Here is a 24,867-nt window from a genome sequence, read left to right on the forward strand (position 1 = left end):
TCTATCGAGTACATTTTCCCATAGTTCGTACGAAGTAGGCTCTTCTGTTTGAACACCTATCTCTCTTCTAAACACTCAGGATGCAGGCTAGTCTTACATCCTTTAATTACTCTTGGAGGTTAGTGATTATACAGAAAGATCCTTCATTGTACCAACTTTCCAGCCTGGAGTGGAGATCGTGGGGTCAATGAGAAGTCACATGAGCGTTCCATTCAGTTCTTTTTCACTGAAACCCAGTTTGGAATGAGCCAAGATAGCTTATCTGAAATTATAAATGACTATGAACACATTAAAGGGATAAAACAAGCCAGCTTTTCGGAAAAAGGCAAATGATACATTACTGAGGAATTATATTAAAATATCAATGAAGGGATTAAAAAATGTCATGATTCTCATTTCCTTTGCTATGTTTTCAGGTTTTGTGATCCTTTAATGTCTTTTCAACTTTAGATGCTCAGGATTTAAAAGAATTACTTTCTCTGTAGTTTATTCTGAATCCTTGACAGGCCTTTCTTCGATACTCAGTTGAATCTTCCTCCAAACTTAACTTTCTATTAAGTGTGGCCTCTAAAATCTAATCGTGGTCTAGAGATCTGAAACTTGTAAGAATTGTGTCAACTCCACATGTACGAACCCTTCCTTTCTCCCTCCCTCCCCTTCTCCCATCCTTTCTTCCTTAAAATTCTTTCCTCTGAGAAGGATCCACATCAACTTTCCAGGAGTGGACAGTAGCAGTTGCTTGACTGCTAGAGCACAGTTCAAGTCCAGCGTATTTATCACCTTCCTTCTGCATTTCCAATTTCTTCCTTCTCTTTCTCTAGACTTATCCAAGCTATCATTGTCTGTCCCATGTCTCAGGCTTCAAGCTTTTCACAGTTGGAAACACTGGCTTCTGCTTTCCCCCCTGTCCATCCAATCCAATTAGCTACCAGGTCCATTTCCACCTATAAAGTATTTTACTAAATAACAATTTTGTTCAAGTCACTCTTCTGAACAAAAAAATTCAATATTCCATATTGCTTACAGAATAAAGATTAAATTCAGCCTGGTACTATAGAATTTACAGTCCTTATTCCAGCCTATCTTTGGCCTTATGTCTAATTTACCCATACATTTCTTTTATGTTCTTGGGAAGTCAAGTTTATAGAGATTTCCTGATTATATCTGGTGCAAAATCAATCTAATTTCTACCACTATTTTACTTTAATTAAAAAATTATATGTAGTAGCACATGGTGATTTTAGAAAACATAGAATATACAGATAAGCAAAACGAAAAAAAAATCCAAATTCAAACTCTCAGAGATTATGACTGCTAACGTTTTGCTGTATTTTCTTTCAGACTTTTTTTCTGGTCATATGTGAATTTGTAAAATGGAATTTTACTGTATATATTATAATCTAAATATTTCAATAATTATATCATTGAATATAACCCCACGCTTATATTTCCATATCTTAGCTATCAAATAAATACATGGATGTTTAATTGTCTGACCTTCTAGTATGGTCGCTTAAGTGGTTTTCGATTTTTTTTTCATGATTTAAAAAAATGAACCAAACATCTGGTGCAAATTCTTAATGTCTTAGGGTTAATTCCTATAAGTGAAATTGCCTCTTTTTTAAAAATTATTTTTATTTTTTATGATAGTCACAGAGAGAGAGAGAGAGAGAGAGAGAGGCAGAGACATAGGCAGAGGGAGAAGCAGGCTCCATGCACCGGGAGCCCGACGTGGGATTTGATCCCGGGTCTCCAGGATCGCGCCCTGGGCCAAAGGCAGGCGCCAAACCGCTGCGCCACCCAGGGATCCCTGAAATTGATTCTTGAACATCTTTAACGTTTTCCTATCATACCTGTTTTCTAAATCATAATAATTTTAATTTTCTTTGTTTCCAATTCAACTTGTTTATATTTTAAAGATTTTATTAATTTTTTGAAAGAGCGAAAGACAGAGATAGTGACTGAGATAGAAGAGAAAACACAGACAGGGGAGAGAGGGAGAAGCAGGCACCCTGCTCAGCAGGGAGCCCGACAGGGGGCTCCATCCTAGGACCCTGGGATCATGACCTGAGCCGAAGGCAGATGCCTAACCTACTGAGCCACCTAGGCTGTCTCAACTTGTTTATATATTTATTAAAATGTGAAGAGTAAACTCAGAACTATTAATCTAAGAAAAGATCAGATCAGAACTAAGGACAAGCTAGAGGTGACTATCTGGCTCTTACAGTTCATAAGTCTGATTAGCTCCAACCAGAATTACATGAGCTGTTATCCTAACAAAACTTACTCTCAAAATAGTTTCTGTTCATGTCGCTCCCCATTCCCCTCATCTCTGATCAAATCAGCTTAATTACTCACCACAGTGCTGTTGATCAAGTTTAAGTTTTGTTCTTGTGATATACACTTTATAAGTTTAGGTATGCCTGGCTACCTGCCAGAGGCCATTTTTTCAAGGACACTTGGTCTGTTATTTAGGAATCCACCCATAAATGGTTGTGCATTTTATTCTGTCCTACTTACTTGAAAAAAAAAAAGTTTGTTGATTCTTTTTTGTTCAGATGACTCTATGCTAGGCTGTTAAGCACAATGATGAGTGGGACAGTCTCTCCCAAGGAGCTCAAGCTCTAGTAGGGAGGCTGAAATGTAAATACCTGGACTCCTTCACTGTGGCCTGTGGAGCAGTAGAAGCATGTGCAAGGCAGAGGAGAGAGTGACTCTTCAGGGACGGTCAGGGAGGACTACTTGAAAGAGGTGACAGGTGAATTGCACTTAGAATGTTCCATATGTGGTTGTGTCATGAGAAGGGTAGGGAAAAGAGAAAGCAGTATTTATAAACACGCAGGAGCCTAAAACAATATGGTGTGTTTAGGAAGCCATAGGTAGGGTGTGTGATGAGGCTTGAGAGGACAATGGCTAGAGCATAAATGGCCTTGTGCTATTGTGTGCTTGGTCTTGACTCTGGAGGCATTGGTGGCTTGATGAAGTTGTTGTTTTAGAAGGATGTGAGGGGTACTAACACAGTGCCTGGATTTCAGATGAGAGGTATGGGAAATAAGACCAGTCAAGAGGTGATTATAATTACCCATGAAAGAAATGAGGAGCGGTTGGGATAGGAGTGTGATAACGGTAACAAAGGACAGAGGCCCAGGGCTCTGGACCAGGCCAGGACCTATGAGGCTTGAATGGGCATAACACTGAGAGAAGACTTTGAAAAACAGGGAGGAGTTGGTTGAATGATTCAAGAGAGTTCAGGGTGGAAACCAAAATTGGGAGCCATTCATCTAGAGGAGGCATCAGCAGGACAAGTTTGGGCAGAAAGCAGAAGCCACATGTGACACGACACGTTGGGCCGCGGGTACGCCAGAAAATATCTCAGAGTGTAAAGTCAATGAATTCTCTTAAGTAGAACAAGCAAACAACCAAAACAGGGATAGCCTTCAAGAGACACAAAATAAAAATTTCCCCCAGCCCCAAAATCTGTAAAATATCAGCCAAAAAGGAGTCTTGGAAGGAAAAAAAAAATCCTGATTTGATTTCACAGTAACTTTGATCTAAATATGAAAATCTCATTTAGGACAAAATATTCAAATTTCATGGGCAAGTCCAATAAATACTCAACACTCGTCTTACTTACTTTATTGGCTTCTTTGTTCCCTAGCAGGGAGGATTTTTGTAGAATTGCCCATATCCTCTACGGGGGCAAAAAGGCAAAAGTAAGTCACTTATAGATGCTGAAACCACCCCCTCGAAGTGCCAACTTTTGCCAGTTTTCCTCTACTTTTCCATTGGCACCATTCACCTCCTTCGGTTTGGGCCGTGTTCTAGTAATGTAATTCTCTGTAAACAAACCATTTAAAAATCTAGTGGCTTAAAGCACCAACAATATTTTGCTTATATGTCTGTGACTTAGCCAGAGCGAGGCTGGGGCAGTCTGTCTCTAACCCATTTGAGGTCAGCCTTGGCGGATTAAAGCCCGAGGCGCGGAATCATCTGGGTGCTGCTCTCACGGGTCTGGTGTGGACGCTGGGGAGGCTCAAGAGGTGGGGTCTGGAACCACTGGGGTGCCGTGGCCCTGTCTCACTATTTCTATTTCTACGTGACCTCTTCAGGAAAGTGGCTGCAGGGTAGCGAGACTCCTTTCAGATGTTGGTGGAGGGCTTGCAAGACGTGAAGGGAGAGCGTGAGAGAGAGAGAGAGGCCCCGCAGGAGCTGTATTGCCTACTCTAACCTACCTTGGAAGACGGTAAGTCTCTCTTTGGCTACCTACCGGTTATTAGGAATGAATTGCCAAAGCCAGCCCATATCCAGGGGCGGGGAATTAGACTCCACCTTCTGCAGATAATTTGTTCTAGAACCGCTGCGGTCTAAATGAAGGAAGAGGAGAGTTGCCACTGTAGTTGTAGTTTGGTTGTAGACATTTTTGCTTCAGAAATCCCGACCAGAGAGCTTTCCCACTCCTTCCATATCCTGTTTGGGCTCCTAACCCAACCCTCCCAAGTTCAGTTCTCTGTAACTTCTGATGTGTCCCAAAGCCACACGCTGTGGCGGAAGGAGCAGGTGTTTGGAGTCAGAAAGACCTGATTAGTCATCCTGTGGTCTCAGGTGTGCTAGTGACTCGCTGTGATCGCCTTGTGACTCAGACAAGCTTCCCACGGTGAGTGGAGGTGGTTAGTTTAGACCCCAAATAGCATGCTCTTTCCTTTAGTTAAAAACAACAGCAAGACTTACGTGTGGGGCAAGGGAGAAGCTTTACCGAGCTCTTCTAACAAGAGAAGTTCTACGTTGTGCTCTGTGGAGGCTGCGAAGACCAGCCGAGGAGCAGTAGACGCTGGTTCTAATCAGTACGTGGAGGCATTGTGGGGAGACAGAGCCAGTCGCATTGTTGTCCTAAGAGCTGGGTGAGTGGGCCATCTGCTGCTCCGCTCTCCTCTGCCCCCCGAGTCTCAAGGGCTTCTGTGCTTTGAAATACCTTCTTCAACATTGTCTAAGTGACTCTCTAGTGAGATTGGTTCCACTCAGGGCCTGTAGTGCTATCTGCGGAGGCTGCTCTGAGCCTGGCCCAGGTCTGGCATAGGTCCTGGCCCCCCTCTCTCCCCTTCAGGATGCTCCCCGACTCTCCCTGTACCTCCGCCTCCCTGTTCGCCGAGTTGACTAGATGTTCAGAAGGTTCTAGACTCATGACAACAGGGTTGTTTCAGGGCTTTGTGGCAGGGCCCTGCTTCCAGAAGTGCATCCTGGTGAACAGATAGCTTCTGTTGGCTAGCATGGGGTTCCTCTTGTCGGAAGACCTGAGCTTGGGCTGCCGGAAGGATGCCGACACGCCAGTTCTGAGCCCTGAGAATTTAAATTTCCAACAAGTCTCCAGGTGCTGTTGATGCCGCCGGTCAGAGAACCACACTTTGAGAGCCAGTGTGAGACTGTGTTATGACTGTCTTGTGAGTGAACTGTGTTATACTGTTTTTCATCTTTTGAGAACTTCCGTTCCTACATTCTGTGATTGCTAACATGCCCAGCTCAAGAGCAACGAAGGTCTAAATTTTCTCCTCCAAATACTAGATCTACACAGTGACACTGACTCGGGCGTCATTGTACACACTGGCCCTCTGTAACGCCCCACCTGACGGACCTGCGCTGTTGATCATGGCTCAGGGCAGCGGGTTTCTCGTCTGTGTGGGTCACACGAGCGTGATACGTGATGGGCCTTGTTTACTTGGCTTGAGGGTTACGAAGGCAAATCTTTCGCTCCGGGGCCACCTAACTCTTACTATGGTGAATCCCATAGGGGTGGGTATGAGTGTGCCTTCCTTTATGTATTTTCCCAAATCTTTGATGAAGTTGAGATGTCCAAAATGAAAATCTACTCGATGTTTGCCGGAGGAGGTAGCTTTTCAAAGGAAAATTGTAATGGATCTTTGAGTGGGGTCTTTGTTTTGGGGGCTTGGATTTTAAAGAGGGGCGTCTATTTGTGGCCAGGGTTTCTGAATAACAGAGACTAAAGTCCCCCAGAGATGGCCAGCAGATCAAATGCCCCTTTAAGGGATTCAGGACTTTGCAATGACATATCTAGTCCCTATGATTGAAAACAGCAGGAGATCCTCCACAGTCAACATTTCCTCAATAGCAGGTTAGTGCCAAGTCCACCCCAAGATGTGGGTTTTATAGACTACGTAGTCTCCTGGGGCTTGCAATATAGTCCTGTCACCCCCAACCCCTCCACAGAAGCCACTAAGGATCATGGCCGAGTGGGGAGGGCTCTGACAGAGGTTCCAGCCAGATGCTGCAGAAACGAGAGAGAGTTGTGTGTGTGCAAATGTGGAATGTAGTAAGGATTCCTACATGTTATCTTCCATCGACTTTGTTTACTTAATGGGATTATCAGGGCTCAGGGGCTTGCCCGAGATCCTACCGCCCGCATCCCAGAGCCAGCATTTAAGTCAACTATACACTTACGGTGTATGCAGAAAGGGATCTTTAGGACGGGTGATCTGTGCAATAGTCACTCAGTGATCTACTGGCTATGGCCTGGTGACTGAAGCTCTCTCTCCGAGAACTCCCAGGAAGTTGGGTTGTTTGTATAACCCAGGCTTATTGTGAGGAAGAGAGACGAGAAACAAAGTGCCCAGCATGGCATTGGACACTTAGTAGATGCTACAAAGGTTGGCTTCTTTCCTTCCCTTCTCTTCCTCAAGGGACCGAAGCCGAAGGGCTTCACTCGGATTCACCAGGAGGCACAAAACGGAGACTTTCTTTCAAGCAAGTTACTCTCCCTTTTCAAGCCTCCATTTCTTCATTTACGAAGTGGAGATTATAAAGTTGTGGTATTTAAATGAGAAAATGCATGTCAGGTGCTTAGCATCACACACATCACATGGTCAGGGCTCAATCAATGTTAACTACAAATGATAATCATAGAAATGACAACATTGGAGAATCTAGGGTTGTTGGAGTCAGAGGAACGTGAGCCCGGTTGCCAGCAGGCCCTATAAAGTTGAGTTGGAGCAGGCCCAGCCCTAGGAGGAGGCCTGGAGGCCCCAGGAGGAAATTGGGGCCCTTTGAGTCATCCTGTTTTATACACTGTGCGTGCTATACAGCTCTTGCCAAGGAGATGGCAGGATTTTCTTTCAAATAAAACTGAATTTTGCACAGTCTTCAGAAGGAGTCTTTTCTTCTGTTGCTGAAGTGAGCTTCCTGAGGGCTTCTTGTCGGAATGAAGAGAATGAAGTACTTGACTTTTCGATAATAGCCTCTGGTTTAATAATTAGACATTCCGGGAATAACTGCTTTGGCCAAAGTCAGCTACATTTTATTTTGACGGTGAAGGAGTCTTCTATTTTCTCCTTTCTTCCCATTCCATCGTAATAATGGAAAAGGCTATTTGGAAGCCTGGGGTTTTTGTAACGTGTTTTGTTCTTTAAGGCCACGTTGTGTGCTAAGACTTTCCCCACAGGTCACAATTAGAGAAATATTTTATGGTGGGAAGACTTGGAAAAGGCCAACGTCCTATGTATTGCAGACCAGGTGAGAAGTTCTCAAAGTAAGGCTATATTATAACTCTTCTTCAGATTTTTATTCTATTTTTGCAACAGGGAGCTGGCCCTGTGGAGTTAGGTAGAGGCTGGGAGGCCTCGGGCCAGAGAGACCAAGGCATGGATTCCAGTCCAGCCATGAGCTTGTCCTTGGCAAGTTATTGAGAACTTGTAACCCTCAGGGTCCTCATTTGGAGGGTAGTGGTCCTAAACCCGCATTGCTGAATGGTTCGGAGGACAAAGGAGCTTACGTAGAGCTCACTGAGCGTGGCCTGTGGTGAGCCCCCAATATGGTTAAATAAATATTTTGTCCTTTCCCTCACGTCCTCCACTGCTTTGTAATCAGGCAATCATGGGCGAGTCTCTTAGGCCCTCTTGGTATCAGTTTACCCATCTGTACAGTTGAGGAGCTTGGTCAGCTCAACACACACTAAGGTTGCACGAGGCCTGAAGAGTCTGTGAGTCAGTGATTCTTCAGGTTGTCATTATTCCCGGACAAGCTGCTCCAACACTGGATCCAACCCGCTCCAAGGTGAAAGGGAGAATAGCCTCAGGGGGCCACTGGCCTACGTGTCACGATGACCCTCGAGTTGGGCTTGAGGGAAGTAGAAGAGCAGAGGGGCCTCAGGATGGAAAACAGCCTGAACCCTTCAGGTGACTGGAAGAGTCCAGGGAGGTCTAGCCTAAGCTTGCTGGGATTTCTGAATGATCAACCAATTCCAGGGCCATGCTAGGCGTTTCTGCTGTGTCCAGATGGTTATGTTACTGGTAACAAGCAAAAGAAACCCAGTAAAACCCAGGTGAAATCCAGTAAAGACCAGCTAATGCACAAAAGAGAATTTATGATCCCATAAAAACAGTAAGTACAAAAAACAGATCCATGCATGGCTGGACAAGGGACTCAAAGAGTGTGGTCGGGGCCTTTCCTCTACGTCTTCCCGCTCTTCTTGTCTGTTGTTTTGAATGTTGGCCTTTTAGTTTTCCTCCCTTTGACAAGGGACTGAAAGGGTGTGGTCAGGGCCTTTCCTTCTACATCCTCCTGCTTCTGATGGGCTTTGTCTGAGACCCAAGTTGGATGCTGGCAAGTTTAGGCCTACAATCCCATAGACAGAGATCTGGTCTCCTCACCGTATTTCAAATCCTATGGACGGGCTCTGATTGGATTTTGTGAGGGCATGTGAGGTTCACTCCTTGCATGAGCACATGGTAGCGTGTAAGTGGCACACCGCAGTCCTCAGAACACGTAGGCCTAGATGACGTGGCCACCCATGTGAACCCGGGCCAGGTGGGCCTTGTGATTTATAGTCTAGTGATATCTACGTGGAGCAGAGGAGTGGCTGTTTACCAACCAAAAAAAGGTGTGCCGGGCAAAAACAAGGAAACACAACCCAGAGAGATGCCCATGAGATGCCCAATGAGCTAAACTAAGTCCTGGTATTATTGGTTTCAGTCTCTTGTTCGCCCAGAGACACATTGACCCTTCAGAGACTACTGGGAAACACAGCAGTACACCCCTGGTGTGGCCTCCAAGAACTCAACCTTCTCTTACTATCAGCATTTTCATGGATCTTACACTTCAATATCCATCACATGTTTTTCCACTGCTGATTTCCTCACTCCCATTGTCCTCCCACCTGCCTGAACAACCCCAACTCTGGGTCAACCAAGCCATCCCGTTTCTCTATGCTTATGCCTGTCCTGCCGAGCCCCCCAGGAGGTAATCACGGGCCTGCACTGATAAGGGCTGCTATAAATTCATGGCTTCCCACCTCAGCCTGCGCCTATTCCTAGGCAGCAATTTTATTCATCCTCCACAGTGGCCACTTCAAACATCCTTTACCCGCTGATTATTTGCTGTTTCTCCTGTGGATAGATTCTCCACCCATATCTTTTCTGTGCTGTGATTGTCTGACCTTAACAGGCAACATCATCTAGCTCCTTGCCCTCTGGCTTTCCGTTGGGTTTTGTCAAGGGAGATCCCAGCAGAAGAACCTGAGGGAAGAAGGACAGGAATGTTGGGTTTTCTGTTTCTCTGCTTCCTCTCGGCCTCACCACGGGTCTGACTAATGTCTCTGCCAGGCAATTAATTCCCCTTTCATGACTCCAGCTCTCAAGGGCTCCCTTCCCTTTTCTTGCCCATTGTTGGTAGTTCCTGGGGGTCTCACCCCCCTTCTTTGGTACCCTAACCCAGCCCACATCTATCTGACATGCCCCCTACTTAATTTTCTTCAAACTCTTTGAAGAAAGAGTTTTTACCTGTTTCCTGCTGAAGAGTGACTATGTACATCCACTCTCCTCAAACACAGTCTCTCCAGTGATTCCTTCATCCCCAGCAGTGAAGCAACCCTTCAATCTTACATCAGAGAGAGAACAGAGGCCCCCAGAAGGGAACCTCCGCACTTTCTTCCATTGAGCCTCAAACCTCCCTGTATGTGCTTCCATCCTCTTCCCGCCATTTCTCCTGTTATACTAACAGATTATCCAGCCCCTGCCTGAGACCAGGTTGTCTACTTGCGCTCGGGATTCCATGACCCCATCCACCTGGGGACCTCGTTCTATCTGTTACTTCTCTCTATAATCTTCAGCTTGTCCCTCACACTAGATTCTCCTTCCTGGCAGCAGTAAAAGTTGCTCAAGTCATTTCCATTTTTTAAAAAGAGTTTGTTTGTTTGTTTTTGTTTATTTTGGAGATAGAGAATACAGGGGTGGAAGGGAAGAGGGAAAGTGAAAGAGAGACTCTCGAGCAGACTCTGTGCTGAGCATGGAGCCTGATGTAGGGCTTAAGCTCATGACCCAGAGATCATGACCTGAGCTGAAACCAAGAGTCTGACTTTTAAGTCAACCATCAAGGTGGTCCAAGGCTTTCCCGTCTTTAAAATGCCCCCTCAATACCTCCTTCTCCCTCAGCTACTCTATTTCTCTCTTCCATATCCCAGCAATTTTCTGGAAAAGACTGTCTGCCATCTCCACTCATCACTTCCCATTTTCTGAGGGTGACCTCTCTAGCCCCCTAATGGGTAGCCTGTCTGTTTAAAGGATCACACCATCCTTTGCTGAATGTCTCTTTTTATCTTTAATGGGAATTTAGTTATTTCTGTTTTTCCCTAAAAAGTTACATTTAAGAAAGAAAATGGGTTATGAATCTGAAAAATTTGTCAGACGTTGTGAATGCCAGCATTCCACACCTACCTGTCATCTATAACTCATGGAAGAAATCCCTGGGGAAATGTATATGTGCCTCAGAACTATGGTCAGTGCTGGGCATCAGGACAAGGGGAGGCATGGGTCAGCTTTGGTGAGGCAGCAAGCAGAAATTATGGCTACAAGAGATGCTCAGAGCCAGGAGTGGGTCTGAGGGTTTGAGGCAAAGTGCATTTCACACATGGGTCTCACCCACAGTGGGCAGAGTCTCTGGTGCTTTGTGAGACATTACTTGCTTTGTCTTGAATTTATTCTTTATCCTCCCTCTACCTCTGCCTGGGAACATCTGTGTTAATCCCGCTCACCATCGTGTATCAGAAGGAAGTCGTATATAGAAAGCATATTCTTTAACAAACATCTAACTGGTGTTTTTTTTTTTCATTTGTTTTTATTGAAGTTCGATTTGCCAACATATAGTACACCCACTCGTGTTTAAAGAGCGGCTGCTCAATAATCACAGCGCATGGGTTTTAGAATCAGACAGGTGTGGGTGATCTTCGGGAAGCTGTTGAGCCTCTCTGGGTCTCAGTGTCTTCTGCTACTCAGAATGTATGCACTGTCCACCCTGTTCAACCTCCCCCCGTGCACAGTCCTCCAAGATGTGCACAGTCCCCAATTTGCACTTGGGGGATCTTATTAAAATGCAGGTCCTGATTCAGTAGGCTTGGAGTAGTTCTGCATTTAGTTCTAAGAAATTCTCATGTGTGCCCATTACTGCTGATTCTTCGGCCCTACTTTGAGTAGCAAAAGCCTCTCTGAGCGTTGATCACGTGAGTATAAAAAAAAATGAGTCACCATCTCTTGCAGCAGCAGGATCCCTTAGCACTTTTTGAGATCCCTTATGGGGATTAGGGGAGTGCTTTGAGTAGCTCTGGGGAGTGTGCAGCCCTGCAGGTGGTCAGAACTCCTCCTGTCACTTCCATGTTGGTGTGGCCAGGTCTGCTGGCCCTGCCGGTCCTGTCTTCTGCGTTCTCCCAATTGCTGTCCTAGCTAGCCCGAGCCCCCAAGCCCTCTTCAGGCACCTCAGATATTTATAGGGGAACTTCTCTGCTTCCAGTCTTCCCTCCGTTGACTAGCCTGTGCTTACTAGCTCCTAAGTTAAGTCCAGATATTGTGGAATAGAGAGCTCCCTGCTGACATGCCTTACGCTCAATAATACCATAAACCAGCTTTTATTATTTATTTATTTATTTTTAAAGATTTATTTATTTATTCATGATAGACATAGGGAGAGAGAGAGAGAGAGGCAGAGACCCAGGCAGAGGGAGAAGCAGGCTCCACGCTGGGAGCCCAATGCAGGACTCGATCCCGGGACTCCAGGATTGCGCCCCGGGCCAAAGGCAGGTGCTAAACTGCTGAGCCACCCAGGGATCCCCATGAACCAGCTTTTAGACACAGGAAAATTGGGGCCCAAAAAGTGTTGGCTCCAACTCTTCCATGTGCATTTATTAGGGTCAAATCAAGCACATATGCTTTGACACATTTAAAAGACACTCTAGGTGTTAGCATGTAAATATTATAACAATAAATGACAAGCTGCTCTCGTCATATTGTCTATAGTTTCTTGAGCACTTATGCCCCAGGTGCTGCATGTTTTATACCCATATTCTTCACACAAACGTTATAATCTGGATTTCCTTCTTGTGCCAACGGGGATACTGGAACTCAGGTTGAACAGCCTCCCCACTGCTTTCCCACAGCACCTGTGCGCCAGGGCTGGGATCTGCTACTTCTGTCTCGTGTGAAAGCTTCTTCAACCGCTTCTGCTTTTCTAGATCTAAGTGCTCTCTCATGCTCTCTCTCCACTAGACAAGCACTTCCTCAAATACGTCTCATTTCACTCTTGCCATTTCCTTTCTTTTTTTTTATATTTATTTTTTATTGGTGTTCAATTGGCCAACATACAGAGTAACACCCAGCGCTCATCCCGTCAAGTGCCCCCCTCAGTGCCCGTCACCCAGTCACCCCCACCCCCCTGCCCTCCTCCCCTTCCACCACCCCTAGTTCGTTTCCCAGTTAGGAGTCTTTATGTTCTGTCTCCCTTTCTGATATTTCCTGCTCATTTTTCTCCTTTCCCCTTTATTCCCTTTCACTATTTTTTATATTCCCCCAAATGAATGAGACCATATAATGTTTGTCCTTCTCCAATTGACTTACTTCACTCAGCATCATACCCTCCAGTTCCATCCACGTTGAAGCAAATGGTGGGTATTTGTCGTTTCTCATGGCTGAGGAAGGTTCCATTGTATACAGAGACCACATCTTCTTTATCCATCATCTTTCGATGGACACCGAGGCTCCTTCCACAGTTTGGCTATTGTGGCCATTGCTGCTAGAAACATCGGGGTGCAGGTGTCCCGGCATTTCACTGCATCTGAATCTTTGGGGTAAATCCCCAACAGTGCAATTGCTGGGTCGTAGGGCAGGTCTATTTTTAACTCTTTGAGGAACCTCCACACAGTTTCCCAGAGTGGCTGCACCAGCTCACATTCCCACCAACAGTGCAGGAGGGTTCCCTTTCTCCACATCCTCTCCAACATTTGTGGTTTCCTGCCTTGTTAATTTTCCCCATTCTCACTGGTGTGAGGTGGGATGTCATTGTGGTTTGGATTTGTATTTCCCTGATGGCCAGTGATGTGGAGCATATTCTCATGTGCGTGTTGGCCATGTCCATGTCTTCCTCTGTGAGATTTCTCTTCATGTCTTGTGCCCATTTCATGATTGGATTGTTTGTTTCTTTGCTGTTGAGTTTATTTTTTAATTTTTTTATTTTTCTTTGCTGTTGAGTTTAATAAGTTCTTTATAGATCTTGGAAACTAGCCCTTTATCTGATATATCTTTTGCAGATATCTTCTCCCATTCTGTAGGTTGTCTTTTAGTTTTATTGACTGTTTTTTTTCTAACTCATGTATTTGTGGATTTTATTAAGGAGGCTCCCCTTGAAGCAATGCGATCATCACAGAGGGGAAATATCACTGAGGGGCTTCTTCAAAATATTTAGTTGGGTTTCGTCCTACACGGATGGTATTCCCGAGGATCCGGAAGGGTGGGAAATGGAGTCACTTTTTCTATCAGGTAGTGAGGCGGTATCTGTCTACGAAGGGTGTGACTGCATCAGAAACCTGGGTCGTTATTGGCATTTCTTTTTTTTTTTTAAAGATTTTATTTTTTATTCATAGAGACACACACAGAGAGAGGCAGAGACACAGGCAGAGGGAGAAGCAGGCTCCATGCAGGGAGCCTGACGTGGGACTCGATCCTGGGTCTCCAGGATCAAACCCCAGGCTGCAGGTGGCACTAAACTGCTGCACCACCGGGGCTGCCCTGTTATTGGCATTTCCAATGTGGGTGCTGAAGGAATCCTGGAGTTCACACCAAACCACACACCAAGAATCCTGGTGTGTTGTTTCTGTCGTGAGGACTGAAGTGGGGTCAGCCCTCAGGGTGGGGATCAAGGCAAGGGGACCTACGCAGGAACTTGACCAAAACAGGTGAACACAGGGGATGGGGAAGAAGAATAAAATGAGATGAAAACACAGAGAGAGACACGAACCATAGAGACTCAACTACAGGAAGCAAAGTGAGGGTCGCAGAGGGATGGGGTACCCGGGTGATGGGCATGAGGAGGGCACGTGAGCGATGAGCACTGGGTGGTATACGCAACCGAAGAATCTCTAAATTCTACCCCTGAAGCTAAGGAAAAATCGTCACAGCAGCAAGAGGCCCGTAAGGGCGGAGGGACTTAGATACCAGGCCCTTCAAAGAGCTCTTGAGCTGGAAGCGCCGTGGTGTCTGGAGTCGTCCGTCCCGTCCCGTTTTAAAGGAACAAGTCTGAGTCCGTGGCTGCGACCGAGTCTGGCAATGGCTGGGACAGGCAGGTGGCTTCGCTCTGACACTCAGGTGTTCCCTGTAAGATCACAGGACGTCACCGGCTCTGGTCGCCCGACCACCATCAGACCTTGCCTACTTTTAACAGTAAGAGAAGAGCCGCGTCCCGTTTTGCTCTGCACTTTTCCTTCCTGGGCTGCTGCTCCTTCCTTCCACCCTTCAACGGGAAGGAGGTGGAGAAAACGTAAAAAGATCCGTCTCTGCGTGTCCAGATTCCGTGAAGGCTGCTGAAGGCTTGTGCAGAGTCGCCTTTTTATTTATTTATTTATTTATTTATTTATTTATTTATTTATTTTTTCTCCTTGCAGTTTCCTTAAGCAGGGGCTGCGGCGACGGCGTAGGCCTTAGCACACGTTTCCTTGGTGGCTTCGATGTGTTCCCTTTGTTTGGCAAACGCGGTATGTCCGGGGAGGGTGGCCCGGTGCGTCCACAGGGTGATGCTCTGAAATCTGCAGAGGCCCTGCCCTGCCTTCGGGGTCACGTCCCAGTGGCAGCATGTTGGGGCGGCAGAGACGCTGTCGGGGGCCGCGGGGCTCCCCACCCCGACTTAGGGATTCGAAGGTAACCGAGATGGACCAGCTCTAACTCGTGGTTGGCACATGACCAGGAGGGAGGACAGCAGCCTCGCGACAGGCAGGTAAAGAAAAAAAAACACCCTGAAACTCCGGTGAGCAAATGGCCCGTGCATGCTTCTTGATGCCATAAAGCAAGAGTGACAGGAGTTGACCTCTTCAGGGGTCCCCTGCCCAGAGAGTTGGCTCCGGATGGGATCCACGTCCTGGGGCCACGGCCTCCGGCTTTGAAGGGACTCAACCGAGAGGAGGTCACGGGCGTTCTGGGCCGACGGCTCCTCCTCCAAGGGTGCAGACTGCAGTGGGGACAGGGGACGAGGGTCTGGGCTGTCACTGCTGGGGGCTGGGCGTCGCGGTGAATGTCCTTCTGACCGAGCAGTGGCGCTCCCGTGGAAGGGCCCGGCGAGCTGCTCCTTGGGGACACCAGGTGGGTGGCGTCCCCGTGGGCCTGCCCGCGCGGCCCTGGGCCGGGGAGGCCTGAGGGCCCCGAGCTCCTGCCGGGTTCAGAGGACAAAGGGGCCGTGGCAACGAGGGAAAGGGTTGGGGTCTCCGGTTGAGAACCCAAAGCCCCGTGGAGTGTTGAAAGCCGTGGCAGGAGCCCGGAGTCCGCCCTCCTCCTCGGTGTCCGCGGCCGTTCCGGGGCCTCGTGGCCTCGGGGCGCAGCTCGGGGCTCTGCCGCGGTCTCCTGGGCCCTCCTCGGCACAGCCTGTTTCCAGGGCCCCAGCCGGCACCCTGGCCCGGGCCGGGAGTGTGTGGGGTCTGCGCCAGGGGTCCTGACAGGCCTGTGGGGGTCTCCCCGCGTCAGGGCGCCGCCCAGCAGGGCCTCTGCGCTCCCCTCGGCCCGACCCCAGCTCTGGGGGGCCCCTGTGGGAGGGAGCAGCGCTGAGGGCACCCCAGCCCCGGGCCTGCGGGGGTGGACCATGGCTGTTCTGCCCATCTGGGGGGACGAGGCCATTCGTGCCCGTGGCGTCTACGTGGCCATCAACAGTACCCCCCGCTCCCCGCAGTGCCCCGGCCGCACGAGGTACCTGTTCCCTTGGCATCAGGAGCTCGTCCCCCAGAGGCTCCTCCGGCCCAGGTGCCTTCCCGCCACAGGGCAGCCCGGGCCTCTCTGCCCCCCTCCGCTCAGCTCATCGGGCCGCGAGGAGGAAGAGAACACCTGGGCAGTCAGCTGCGCTCCCCCCCGACACGTTCTAAGCTGTCTCTCTTACTATTTATTTCATTTTTAAAAAATTTTATTTATTTATTCCTGAGAGACACAGAGAGCAAGAGCCGGAGACACAGGCAGAGGGAGAAGCAGGCTCCCTGCAGGGACCTGATGTGGGACTCGATCCCGGGACCCCGGGGTCACGACCTGAGCCAAAGTCATCCAAGTCTTTTAGTATTTAAATAGGATTTTCTAGAAGTAAACCAAAATAAAACGTTTTTTCGGTCCCTGGCCCTCATCGCCCCTCAAGAACCCCCATCAGCGGCCGAAGGGGAGGCTCCAGGGGGGAGGATGCTGAAGGTGTGCGGGAGAGGGGGGACCTCAAAGGAGAGTCGAGCTTGCTGGCCGCAGGGGCCGTCGTGTTTGCGCTTACCCGCATGTGCAGCCTTTGTTTATGCCCTTGGTTTCTTCCTCAAGATCCAGGTTTCCGGTCACCCTCATTTCCTACGGTCGGTCGGTCGGTCGGAAGGACTTCCCTGAGCCGCTCTCCTAGGTCTGCCAATGAGCAAGCTCCATTCTCCCGCATCTGCCCAGTCTTCGCAAAAGGCTCAGCCCACCCAAGTCCTCCCCATAATTTATTATGTTTTTTTTTTTAAGATTTATTTATTTATTTGAGGAAGGGAGGGAGGGACAGAGAGAGAGAGAGAGAGAATTTCAAGCAGGCTCCGTGCTCAGCATGGGCTGGATCTCATGACCCTGAGATCACCTACGACCTGAACCCAGACCAAGAGTCCAGGCTGCGCCACCCAGGCGCCCCTCCTGTCGTCGTTCTGTACTGCTTTCCGGGCACCAGCCCACCAGGACATCCTGTCCTCTCATCCTCAAGATACATACAGACGAGAGTCTTACGACTTTTTGTCACCACCACTATTCACCCAGGGTATTCACCCCGTCTACACTGCCATCATCTTTCTCCTAGGTCATTGCCACAACCTCCTAATCACCCTCTGCCTGCTTCCCTGAGCCCCTGCAGTCTGTTCTAGCAAAGCAGCCAGAGCGATCCTCTGATTACATAAATCCGTGGGTACCGCTCTTCCCATCATCGGCTTCCGTAAGCTCTCCCTCTCGGAGATGTCGCCGGATGGATCAACACGTCCGTGTTCAATGGCACGTCATTGTGATTTTTTGTATATACCCGAGAAGGCATTTAGAGAACTGGATGCTTTTTACTGTAATAAAACCCCCTTCTATTTCCAGTAACTTATTTATACGAACAAAGTTCTCAGAACAAGTATCTTTAAAAATGAAAAAAAAAAAAAAAGAGAGAAAATAGAATTGCTAATGAATCTTACCTCATTCTACCAATGAAGAATATTACTCTATGGATAAATGACCTAATTCAGAAAAAAAATTTTTTTCAACCCCATCCATGTTATTAAAAGAAATGTTTTCAATGAAATTTTACTTCTCATATTACGCAATATTTTTTTCAAAATTTAGAACATCTAATTTTGGTCAGTTATGTCCAGCAATAATTGTCATGATAACTCAATCCCTAGGACATTTTGTAATATTTAGAGTCTTATGGATATAGAAAATAAAAATTTTAACATCTTTATTTATGTTCGTGTTTTTCTTGCAGAGAATTATTTGATAGGATCATCTGCGAAATATTTTACAAATATTTTAGGTCAGAATGAAATTCTGAGCAAGATGATGGATTAGAAAAACAAGTTCAGGGAGAAAAAGGAAGGACGTAGACTTTCCAACTGCTGAAAAAGTGTGTTCATGAATTTTTTAAAAGGCTGATGATAGATATCAAATAGCCATGGGATTTAAATTCCACTGGATCCATTTGAGATAGTGATGTAACAACTTTATTTTTAAAGCAGCCGTATTTACAATACTGGACACGGCGTTCTTTGCCACTACCTAACGTTATGATGACAAATGTTATACATTTTAATATGTTTACGATGATAGTTTTTCAATTTTTTTTGTTGTTGTTAAAGATTTTATTTATTTATTCATGAGCGACAGAGAGAGAGAGGCAGAGACATAGGCAGAGGGAGAAGCAGGCTCCATGTAGGGAGCCCGACGTGGGACTTGATCCCGGAACTCCAGGATCACGCCCTGGGCCAAAGGCAGGCGCTAAACCACTGAGCCACCTGGGCTGCCCACTTTTTCGGATTTTTAAAAGGGAAACATCAGAAAGTTTGAATTCTAGTGCTGTATAGTATCTAACCTGGAGAATAAATATTAATACTTACTAAATGCTAATATATGCTAGATGCAGTTCTAAGTATTTCACACATATTTTGTGAAATGTATTTATCCTAAGGGTATGAGCAGTGCCCTGGTTACTATTGCTACACAGGAAAGAACCCCAAACTCAATGGTGGTAGTAAAGCGATCATTTTATTTATCTCACCATTTTGAGGGTCAGGAATTTGGGAAGGGCTTGGGTGGGCCGCTGTCACTTGGGGTGTCCCTTGCGGTTGCAGCGCGGTGTGGGCTGGGACGGCAGGCACCTGCAGGACCACCTGCGCACGGTGCCCAAGCTGGCTGGCTCGCACCCCTGCCAGTCGGCGGTGTGCCTGGACCCCAGGGCCATCCCGAGGGAGCCAGGCCCCGTCCAGGCAGCTGGTTTCCCTGGAATGAACACCCCGGCGTGGTGAGCGAAGGCCGTAGGGCCTTATTTTTTTTTTTTAATGTATATATTTTTTTATTGCAGTTCAATTTGCCAACATATAGCATAACACCCAGTGCTCATCCCGTCAAGCGCCCCCCTCAGTGCCCGTCACCCAGTCACCCCCACCCCCGCCCACCTCCTTTTCTACCACCCCTTGTTCATTTCCCAGAGTTAGGAGTCTCTTGTGTTCTGTCTCCCTCTCTGATATTTCCCACTCATTTTCTCTCCTTTCCCCTTTATTCCGTTTCATTATTTTTTATATTCCCTGAACGAATGAGACCATATAATGTTTGTCCTCCGATTGACTTATTTCACTCAGCATCATACCCCCCAGTTCCATCCACGTCGAAGCAAATGGGTATTTGTCGTTTCTAACGGCTGAGGAATATTCCACTGGATACACAGACCACAGCTTCTCTATCCAGCATCTGTCCAAGGACACCGAGGCTCCTTCCACAGTTTGGCTGTTGTGGACATTGCTGCTGTGAACATCGGGGTGCAGGTGTCCCGGCGTTTCACTGCATCTGTGTCTTTGGGGTAAATCCCCAGCAGTGCAATTGCTGGGTCGTAGGGCAGGTCTATTTTTAACTCTTTGAGGAACCTCCACACAGTTTTCCAGAGTGGCTGCACCAGGTCACATCCCCACCGACAGTGCAGAGGGCTCCCCTTGCTCCACGTCCTCTCCAACACGGGTTGTTTCCCGTCTTGTTACATTTCCCCATTGGCACTGCCGCAGGCCTTTGTGACCAGCCTCACCTGCCCCGCGTTTCGCCAGCGCCCAGCAGCGACAGGGGTCAAAGAGCCTGAGGCCGTGCGCTTTTCTTACTCATTTTAAATACTGCGATTTCTGCAATTATGTTCAGTTTTCTTTTTTTTTTTAAGTTTTTTTAAAAAATTATTTATTCATGAGAGACACACACAGAGAGGCAGAGGGAGAGGCAGGCTCCATGCAGGGAGCCCGACGCGGGACTCGATCCCGAGACTCCAGGATCAGGCCCTGGGCTGAAGGCGGCGCTAAACCGCTGAGCCACTCAGGGATCCCCCCAATTTTGTTTCTAATCATACTTAATGTACCTTTTCCTCTCAATCAAGACTTTTTTCTTCATTCTACCTGGGGTTTGTTTCTTTTTGTCTTTTTATTTATTTTGGTTTTTTTTTTCCCCCTTTTGTGTCCGGGGAGTTCTATCCTCTTCCTTTCCTGAGAGCCTGTGGGCCACGCGCTTAGCCTGTGCCCAGGCTGGGTGTGATTTTCCCTTCCGGACTCAGCCCTCAGTCCTTGCCCGCCCTCGCTCCCTCCCTCCCTTCTTCCCTCAAAACTATTACCTTACTTCGGAATATTTTACCTGAGAAAGGCCTTTTAGGGGGAAGGACTGGGGAGTCACTATGGTGTACATTTGCTGTTGTACTGCAGTGGCCTTCTTTGAGGGACCTGGCGGCCGCGGCTGTTGCCTCTTCCTCCTCCTCCTTCTCTTCTTTTTCTCCTCCTCCCCCTCCCCCTCCCCACTCCTTCTTCTCCTTCCCCTCCTCCTCCTCCTCCTTCTCTGTCTCCTCCTCTTTCTCCTCCTCCTCCTTCTCTTCCTTCTCATTTTCCTCCTTCTTCTTGTTCTCCTCCTCCTTCTCCTCCTTTTCTCCTCCTCCCCCCTCCTTCTCCTTCCCCTCCTCCTCCTCCTTCTCCTCCTCCTGTCTCCTTCTCCTCTTTCTCCTCCTCCATCTCTTTCTTCTCCTTCCCCTCCTTTTCCTCCTTCTCTTCTTTCTCCTTCTCCTCCTTCTCTGTCTCCTTCTCCTCTTTCTCCCCCTCCTTCTCCTTCTCCTCCTCTTCCTCTTCCTTCCTCCTCCTCCCCTTCCTCCTGTGAATCTTCCTTAGCAAATACTGTAAGGTTCAGCCTTGTCCATTCTTACTGCTTAGCTTACTGTGGAGGACCTCCCAGGTAGAACCTCAAAAATTATAATGAATAAATAAAAGAGTGAATCCAAGATATATATATATATATACACACACACATTGGCTAAAAAAATATATGGTGAGATTGCATTTGAAAAAAATTATTTCTCTCAACACCCTACCCCTGACAACCACAAATCTGATCTCTGTATCTGTGAGCTTCCTTCCTCTCCCTCTCCCTCTCCTTTCCCTCTCTCCTTTTCTCTCTCCTTCTCCCTCTCTTCTCCTCTCTCTCCTCTGAGGTTCCACATATAAGGGAGATCATATGGTATTTGTCTTTCTCTGTCTGACTCTATTTCACTTAGCCTCATGCTCTCAGGGTCCATCCGTGTTGTCACAAATCGCAAGCTTGCTTTCTTTTTCGTGGCTGAGTAGTATTCTCTTGCATATGTGACCCTGTGTGTGCATAATCACAATTTCTTTACCCATTTATCCACTGGTGGACACTTAGCTTATTTCCTGAAAAAATATTAAACCTAGAACTATCCTATGGCCTAGTAACTCCACATCTGGGTGACGAATTGAAAGAAAACAAAAACATTAACTTGAAAAGATATAGGCACCCCCGTGCTCATTGCAGCATTATTTACAATAGCCAAGATAGGGAATGGGTAAAGAAATTGTGGTGTGAATAGACAAAGCAATATTATTCAGCCATAATAACGGAACGAGGGTTAGTTTTTAAAATTGCCCCAAGTGGATAATTATTCCCGTCTTTATAGGTGAGGAAAGTAAAACATAGTGGGGTTAAGTGATTTGCTGAGATCAGAGAGCTGGTAGGTGGCGGAGTTACCCCAGCAGTCTGCCCGTACTGCAGAGCTCCTCACACAGCAGCACTGCCTTCTGAGAAAGGTAAGCCCGAGGAACGGTGAGACCCCTTGGGTTGAATGAGCGTAGCTCCCCTCCCCAGTGCCACTCCAGGGCCCTCTGTTGACACTTGACCAACAATCTCAAACTAGGGAGACTGTCCTCAGAGTCCACACTTTGAGACTCTGTCGCTATGGATACTGTAGTCGTTAGGGCTCTTTGATGACTCCAGGGTTGGGGGCAGGGGAGGAATTGAGAAGGTTGCAGCTGCTGGTGTTATGAGGTCTTCAGGCTCCCCTGAGTCGGTGGGACAGACCCTGGTACTTGCTAGAAGCTGCCTCCTTGCCCTTTGCTCAATGTTTCAGGTGACACGTGGTCTTGTGGTCATAGTTCTAATCCTCGATGACTCTAGATGTTAACATGAAACAGCTTTTAGCTAAATACAGGAGAGCACACGTCGTGTGATTTGCTGCCCCTCACTCTTGGCTTTGACTAATTAGCAGCCCTCGGGCTCCTCAAAGGCATCTCTATGATTTCCAGGAGATTGAACTTTTTAAGAAGAACCTTGTCCTTCCTACTTTCCTTCCTGTTATTTTCAGAGGCTATAAAAGTTCACTATCCCTCTATTTTTAACTTATGGTCTCGCATGTTTAGAGAAATGCGCCAACTTTCCCAAGTTCTTCACATGCAGCCAACACTGAGGCAGTCGGTAGAGCTGCTGTCTATTGGGGATGCCTGGGCTTAGCGGGCGGTCAAGCAGTGTTGCGGTAGACACCTAGATGGGCACTGACATCATCGTCCCTTGAGTTAGGACAGATCGGTGGGCATGTGTGGGTCAGTCCCATGGGGCTTGAGCACAAGGGCCATTAACTGAACTTTCTCTCTCCATCTACAGGGCTGGTTTTCCTGGGCCCTGGGCACCCCCACCTCCATCCACATCTGCACACACTCCATCCTCCATCCCCCATCTTACTGCTTCCCCTCAGTCTACTAGCTTTGTCACTCCAGCATCAGCCTCAGTCTACTCAGTTGTAGAGAGATTCCCAGGCCTTGCGTCCTTGAGGAGTGTCGAGAGGGTCAGTTACTGCTACGGTGGGCGTAACGTTCTTCACTGGGAATGAAAGAATGTTTGACACATATTATGTGGTTCACTGACATTCAAAAAACCTCCCTCTCCCAAAGGATTATGAAGTAAGTTAAACATTATTTTAAGGCTTACACTAAAGGAATGATCCTCCCCCTGCATTGATATTGTTAAACTTATTTGAGGACATTCACATTAAAGCTGTGAAAACTCTGAAGGGATTCTAATTAAGAATGGCTAATGAACCTCTAGATGTCCTTTTTAAAAATATAACTCTAACATGATGGCCAAAAATAATTTGCCGACCTCAATGAGGTTCAGACATTTTTTTGAAATGAATTAAGTCCAAGCGTTGAAGAAGAAATAGCACCGCACAGCTTCAGCATCACAAAACCATTAGGGGTTGGGTTTTTGTTTTTGTTTTTGTTTTTGTTTTAATTCCCACGTGCAAGGATATCACAGGTCGCCCGTCAGCTCTTCCTCGGGAAGCTGGAGAGATAGCCTTTCATGCCCAGCCGGGGACCTGGCTCAATTACAGCTCGGCAGCAGGATAAAGTTAAGGGGATGGGGGAGGACAGGGAAGACAGGGCGACAGAAGCAGAAAAATCAATTCAAATTACTCTGATGCCAGTGACTTGGAGTCCGGGCTGCTAGCGGAGCTCAGGATGCTGGCTGCCCGGAGCGGGGCGGCGGGGAACCAGATCGCAGAGGACAGCACCAGGCTACGGAAGCAATCTGGGCTTTCCGTCGGGGGCAAAGACAGATCTCCCAAGAAAGCCTCAGAAGGTGGGAAGGACGGCAGCCTCAGCCCGTCGGGGCCGGCCCGGCTCAGGGTGCGGCCCGTGGCTCTGGGGCGCGACGTGGAGCTGAGCTGGTACCTGAGGCTCCAGGAGCTGTCCAGCGAGCACACGACCGCCTGCACCACGGGCATGCCCCACAGGTAAGGCCCCCCACCCCCCAGCTGAGGCCCCACTCCTCAGGGGGGGCTTGGGCCCTTCCCCCCATTTTGCTGGAGACCTTAAGGGCTCTGATCGGGTTAGGAACAACACTTCGGAAAGTCTAACCCCAAAGAGCAGGAACTTGATGAAAATGGCAAATAAGGCTCCAGGGATTGTCATTCGGAGAATGCACCCCCAGGTAAGGAGTCAGGGGAGGCCTGGGAGGAGGATGGCATTCGGATTTGTCTTGAGTGCGAAGCAGAGGAGTTCAAGGACTGCAGGAAAGGGAGCCCTTTCCCAAACAGCAACAGAACCGACTTTGCGCTCTTTTTTTGCTTCCCTCTACCTTGAGGATGTGGGGGCAGAGGAGGGACCCGAGCTCAGCCCGTGTGAAGAGTGTACAGGTGAGTGAGTGGTGTGAATTTGCAGGATGGGAGCTTGGTCTGGCCAGGGGCGTGCAGGGTGGACCGTATGGACCACCCATAGGGGGTGCGAGCCCCTTGTCTGAGCAAGGAAGACAACATCAGGGGAAAATGGCACATGAAAAAGAAGATAGGTAACTGTGAGACGGATCTCTATAGATTTAATTTCTGTTCTTTTCTCAGCCTCAGCTTCAAATAATGCAGAGCAGGAATATTTCACAAATCTCAATGTCGTAGGGCAAAATGTACTGAGCAGTGGTGCTCGGAGTCCGAAACTTTAAGAGTGCTTATTTCCTATAATTGTTAAAAAATCTCTTAGGAATCAAAGATAATTTTGCAAGGAAAATTACTGTGAAAATAAAGCCTAAGATAAATATTGCCATTAAATGGCAATAAAAATTAACTAGAAATAAAAAACAGTTGCAACGAAATTGCCTACATATAGAATACTTCTTTTGTATAGACTGGGGGGTAGCCTAGAATCCCTGAATGCATTACATTTATCAGAGCATCCCAGTGCACTCATGCTGTCCCCATTTTTATATTTCTTTCTTTTTTCTTTTTAAGATTTTATTTATTTATTCATGAGAGACACAGAGAGAGAAAGAAGCAGAGACACAGGCAGAGGAAGAAGCAGGCTCCATGCAG

The 24,867-nt window shown here is 47.6% G+C and overlaps 1 protein-coding gene across 1 annotated transcript in view; it reads left to right on the forward strand.

Annotated features, from left to right (window-relative positions):
• The first annotated feature begins 22,946 nt into the window (after positions 1-22,946).
• The window catches only part of KCNAB1 (potassium voltage-gated channel subfamily A regulatory beta subunit 1), a 362,126-nt gene continuing 360,205 nt past the window's right edge, over positions 22,947-24,867 (forward strand). The window contains exon 1 of the mRNA XM_072727225.1: positions 22,947-23,799. Within this exon, the coding sequence (XP_072583326.1) occupies positions 23,525-23,799 (275 nt within the window). The 5' untranslated portion in view covers positions 22,947-23,524. The remainder of the gene's footprint in view (positions 23,800-24,867) is intronic.

The sequence above is a fragment of the Vulpes vulpes genome, chromosome 11 (assembly GCF_048418805.1).
Source record: "Vulpes vulpes isolate BD-2025 chromosome 11, VulVul3, whole genome shotgun sequence".
NCBI lineage: Eukaryota > Metazoa > Chordata > Mammalia > Carnivora > Canidae > Vulpes > Vulpes vulpes.